Source organism: Choloepus didactylus, chromosome 20 (assembly GCF_015220235.1).
Source record: "Choloepus didactylus isolate mChoDid1 chromosome 20, mChoDid1.pri, whole genome shotgun sequence".
Classification (NCBI taxonomy): Eukaryota; Metazoa; Chordata; class Mammalia; order Pilosa; family Megalonychidae; genus Choloepus; species Choloepus didactylus.
The window spans coordinates 28,572,337-28,577,696 of NC_051326.1; the positions used below are offsets into that span (position 1 = coordinate 28,572,337).

A 5,360-nucleotide genomic window follows, 5' to 3' on the forward strand; every position below is an offset into this window, starting at 1 on the left:
GAAGCAGTTGCAGTGTGAGGAGCTAGTGGAAAATAAAAGGGGAAGTTTTAAAGAAGTATTGTTGTGTTCTTTGTATTCCCCTGAAGGTCTTCAAAAAATGTAAGTAAATATCTGGTGTTCTTTATTTAACAAACGGTATGACTTAGATGGAGCAGCTGATTATTAAACTGAATACAGGAATGTCTTCTCCTCCCCTGATTTGCAAGGAACTGAGGACAGTGAATTTATAAAACAATGACCATTAGCTGCTACTGGCTAGCTGCTGCTTTTGATTATTTGGTGACCACAGGATTTCAAGTGGGCTGACAGCAGGACAATATGGTAACCAGAAATATGTAAGTTAAATAGCATGAGGTCTTTAGGAAACAGAAAAGTACACAAAGATATTTCTAATAAAGACACAGTACTTTATTTTTAAAACACTTATATGTTGCAAAAAATACATAGAAAAATAAAGTCACAGGTTTTTTTGTTACAAATTGGAGCAGGGTTTATTATGCATATGGAGAATCCAAATTAATTTATTAAACAGCACAGAAATAGGCTGTCTGGGTGAAATGGTCAAGGCACTATCCAATTCACTAGTCAGATACCAATATACTAGTTCTTCAAAATTTTTTTCTACCGCTTAAGATTTGGGTGACTGACTAGCTTCAGCGGGAAAGCAAGATGGAGTCACAAACAAAAAATTTTTAAAGAAAGACTTCTTTTGCAACACAATATGGATCACAGTAAAATGTTTAATACTTGCAGAATTCCAGGTTGAAAGAATTAAATGCAGTGGGGGGTGGGAAAGAGTACTGAGTAGAAAGTGAATACTGAATGTTTACCTTAAAACACATGTAAAAAGGAGAAAGCAATTTAGGCTGCTCTGCCTGCTGTGCTATCTAGTATTATAGTAGATCTCAGTAGCACATGGCATTTAAATATTTCTGATATTTCTACATGGATCCCAAACCATTGAAAATGGGGTGAAACGGGCCAACTTTCTATCACCTTATGCTGGCAGTTTTACCACCAACAGTAAATCAGCCCTTTTAATAGGAGGAAATTGAAAGATTTCTCGCTAAACAGAATTCAGTCATGGGATTAAGAGACTTCCAGGCCTCAGGGTACCTCACCAGTAATTAGCTTTATTCTGATGTCTCTTTTCTGTGAGGTCACCTGAGATAATGGGATGGAAGCAGGGAAGCCACATTTCTCCTTTGCCCTCTGCTCATTCACTCTGAAGTCACTTGGTGACCCATTTTAAGAACCCATTATGAGCATTAAACACAGTTCCTGAAATATCTGGACAGTCTCTTTGTTTATTTAGTGATGGAAGTCACAATAACATGTTTTGAAAACTGAATGCTTTTTTGTGGCCTCTTCCTGCAATCCTATCAGATCCTTCGGCTCGCTCAGTGGACTGGGCAGTAAGAGGCTCTCTGAAGTCTAGGTGGTATTTTCTTTCTGCTTCCACTAGACAGCTCAATGACATCAGCCCTTTACTCTGCATAGTGCTCCTCCTTGTGCGTGAGAGCCCAAGATCTCTTACCTCCTTCTACAGGAATTCCAAGGGGAAAATGTTGTCAAACTTTGAACTGTAACAAAGGAGCCACCAGCAAGTTTTATAAGAGCAGCAGTGACCTTCTAGATCTGTCAGGTCTTTAAATAGGGTTTGGAATTTAATGCCATATATTTTTCAAGGAAAGGAATAAGAATTGCTGGTTTAAAAAAAATGCTTATCTTTTAGCCAATTACAAATCTTCCCCCATCCCTTTTTTTTAACCTTGGAAAGAAAAGGCTTAAAAAAAAAAAAAAAGAGACCAGGTCTCAGGCTAAATAAGGAAGGCTTATGTGAGATGTAGTCAGACTAAAAGTATGGACTGAAAGGAAAGCCTTTCAGTGGGTGACTGCAGTGGAACAGAAAAAAAATTAAAGGAAGGGCCTTATAGTAAAGAATTATGTGATATGTCATGATGTAGTATGAATCATAGCCTGAAAATTCCGGGAAGACTCTGAGGCTCAGAACAAAAAGGTTCAGAAGAGCTTTCTTTTTTTTAACCTTTTGTTAATAATAATAATAATAATAATAATAATAACAACAATAATAATAACAGGAATGGTCCCTGGCAGCAGAGAAGAGACCCTCCTTAGGCCTCTGCCTTGGACGTGCAGGGGCTCTTCTGGAATAGACCCGCCCCTTGCAGCAGAGTTCTGTTCAGTTTGTCTTGAAACCACAGCAAGTGGGTCTTGTTCTAGTTGCTCTTTTGGAGTTACACTGAAGATGGAGCTGAAGGAACAGAATTCCCAGAAGTGAAGTGGGCAGCTCACACACAAAATCATACAAAGTGCTGGAAATAGCACTTGACTTGATGCCTCCTGCCCGCCTCAAACAGGTAGCTAAAAGCAAAAATGACCTAAATTGTATGTTGGGAGTCTTATTTAAATATTTATTCATGGTCCCAGATCTTTCATTGGCCCACCAGTGAAAAATCTAAGATTTCCATGCAAACCTCCAAAAGCTTTGGTCTGTACACCTCTTGGTCCCAGTCCTCCCTGACCCAGGCCCCTTTTGCTTCCAAGACAGAACCTGTGAAGGCAGTTTTTGGTCCCACACTGTTGTCATCTGGGCAGGCGTTACCAGAAAGCCGGGCTCCAGCTTCCCAAGCAGCAAAGGTAGGGGTAGTAAGGGTAGCTGTTATACAAGGAGATCAGGGAGCCCCGGGAGAAGCCGTCCTCCTTCAGGACCGGCAAGGAGGAGTGCTTCTCCAGGTCCCTCAGGTCAGAGGTGAGCTGCTTTCGCTTGGTCTTATAGCGTCTGTTCTGGAACCATATTTTCACTTGGGTCTCGGTGAGCTTGAGGTTCTTGGCCAGGTGTGCCCTCTCAGGGGCTGACAGGTACTTCTGATGGCTGAACTTCCTCTCTAGCTCAATGACCTGCGTGTGAGAGAACGCAGCTCGGGAGCGCTTCTGCGGCTGCTTGGGGACTTGGGGGAGGCTTGGTAAGGCGCCTGAAGTGTTTTCACAGTCCAACAGGTAAGTCTCAAAGTGCCTATCTGGAAAGTTGAGGGGAGAAGGAGGGATGGGAAGCAAGAAGTTACATGTTAGCAGGGAAGAGAACAGAATTCAATCCTCCCTTATCTCTAGAGTGAGTGAACAAACAGCTCACTGTCATCTTGGATACATTTCACTTTTTTCACATGACTAAGGAACTCTCCAGAGTGGGGAATGAGTTAGTATGTATATTATGTATTAATTTTCCAATAATCAGCAAGAATCCAAAGTTAGAGGTGAGGCCTTTAGTGGCTGAACTCAGTAGGGATTCTGAATCTGTGTGTTGAGGAGGGGTGGGAGAAGGGGAGCGAGGGAGACATCGAGGAATAAACAGTTGGACCAAAAGGCATCCCGTGGGCAACAGAGACCGCGTGTGAGAGTGAGAGCTCAAGAGTTATTTCAGCAGAAAGTTTATTCCCTTGCTTTAATCTCGTCTTCTAAATGAGTTAGATTGCCTCATAAGAAGTGATGGGAAAGAAAACAAATCTACTCTAAAACGTTACAACTGAAACCCGGGGAAACTCCCAAATTCACTGTTTTACTGCCCATGGATTTGGGAAGCATTGGCAATCTCTACTGATCAAACCCGAATTTATTAATATTAGTCAATTATTTTTAGTTAACCGCCAAGAGGTAACGCGGAGCTGGTGCCAATCAAGGGCCGTCGCGCGGTCGCTCTGAGCTGGCGGAGGGTGGTATCTGGATTTTCTTCTCCCACCACTAAGGACATAGCTTGCGGCAGGTTGAGCGCTGCGTGCGTGCTGGCTTGGGCGTCCAGGAAAGCCAGGAGCCGGCGGAGCAGAGAGCACGGCGCCCGCCGAGCGAGTCAAAACGAGGTCAAAATCGTGCGCAGCCCTGATGTTGGGGCTCAGGGGTAATTTTCCCCGCGGCGCGCCCTCGCATCCCGCATCCCGTGCTCGGCGGGGTCTGCTTTGGAGCACCCTTCCCTCGGTCCCCAGCGCCCCTCTAGCCTCTCGGACGCTTCCGCTGCCTTCCGCAGCCCCCACTCCACCCTCCGGCCTTCCCTGTCCTCGCTGACTTACCTGGCTGGGTCTCCGCCAGCTTCTCGGCTTCCGCCGGAGCGGCGCGGGGCTGGGCGCTGAGCTCGGCCTCCGGCCCCCCGGCGCGGCCTCTTCCTCCTTCCTCCAGCTCCGTTTCGGGGTCACGCCTCAGGTCCGGCTCGCGCAGGGCCCGCGGCGGGGACCCGGGCTCCAGGCTGCCCGCATGGCCGCCGCTGCGCCGGTCTGCGCCGTCCCACAGGATGTCCTGGATGAGGAAGGAGGTGAGCGGCTTGGACTGAGTCGGCGGCGTGGTCCGGGGAATGCGGCCGGCTATCTCGGCCTCCCCGCGCGGCGGCCTCGGAGCCCGGAGCATCCTAGCGGCTCGGCTCGGATTCCAGCTTCCCGGCTGCGCCAGCCGCGCCCGGCACCACTTTCACTTTCCGGGGCTCGGCGCGCACTTATAGCCCTGGGGAAGCGCGCCGCGCCGCCTTCCCATTGGCCGCGGGGAGCCGGACCGCGCGGCGGATTGGTCGCCGGACCCTCCAGGTGAGGGGGCATAGAAAAAAGGGGAGTCCCCTCTCAGGGTCTTGCTGTCCTCTTCCCTAGAAGATTCCTTCCCCAATTCCTGTTCTCTTTGCCCCTGGCTCGCCTCACCCCGCCCTAAGAAGTTGAGACGCTTCTCCGGAATAAAAGTAGTGAGATCCTCGGTTAAGTTCTCATTGACTGTTAAAGCACCTTTACGCACAGCCCGCGACATAGGCGGTGCAATTACTATAATCCCACTTTAGAGATGAGAATTCTGGGTGCCCCGTGACGATTGTGGCAAAGCCTCTCAGAGGTGACAAGTAGGTGCACGATGCCGGCCCTAGGCTGGATTCTGTACTTGACGTAATTTGGGTCAATTGACAAAAGTGGAATAGGAACGATAGATAAAGTATTGATTCAATGTTAAGTTTACTGAAGTTGGCAGCTACTGTGATCTTATAAGAGAATATTCTTAGGAAATAAACATTAAATTGGTAGGGGTAAAGGGCCACGATGTATGTTACAAACTCCTCAAATGATTTGAAACAATGATATAATTTGGTAGATCTCAAATGGTAAAGTGAATGGGTTAAAATATTAACAAATGTATCTGAAAAAACAGTATGTTGGTGTTCTTTTGAATTATTTTTATTTATGAAATTTTTCTGTAAGTCCTGGTGGAAGGAGATTTCCATTAGAATGGAAACTTTTCAGAAGGATAGTATGTTGAGGCGGGTTCAGGAAGAGAACAGGCGTGGATAAAGAAACCAGGTTAAAGAACCACCCTGTGTGGAA

At 46.6% G+C, this 5,360-nt stretch overlaps 1 protein-coding gene across 1 annotated transcript; it reads right to left on the minus strand.

Moving 5' to 3' along the window:
• Window positions 1-2,105: 2,105 nt before the first annotated feature.
• Window positions 2,106-4,433, minus strand: NKX3-1 (NK3 homeobox 1). Its single transcript, XM_037813173.1, has 2 exons — window positions 4,083-4,433; window positions 2,106-3,041 (listed from the first exon to the last, which is right to left on the minus strand). The coding sequence occupies exons 1-2, from the start codon at window positions 4,411-4,413 to the stop codon at window positions 2,623-2,625; spliced, it is 750 nt and encodes a 249-aa protein (XP_037669101.1). The 5' UTR covers window positions 4,414-4,433; the 3' UTR covers window positions 2,106-2,622.
• Between the last annotated feature and the right edge of the window lie 927 nt (window positions 4,434-5,360).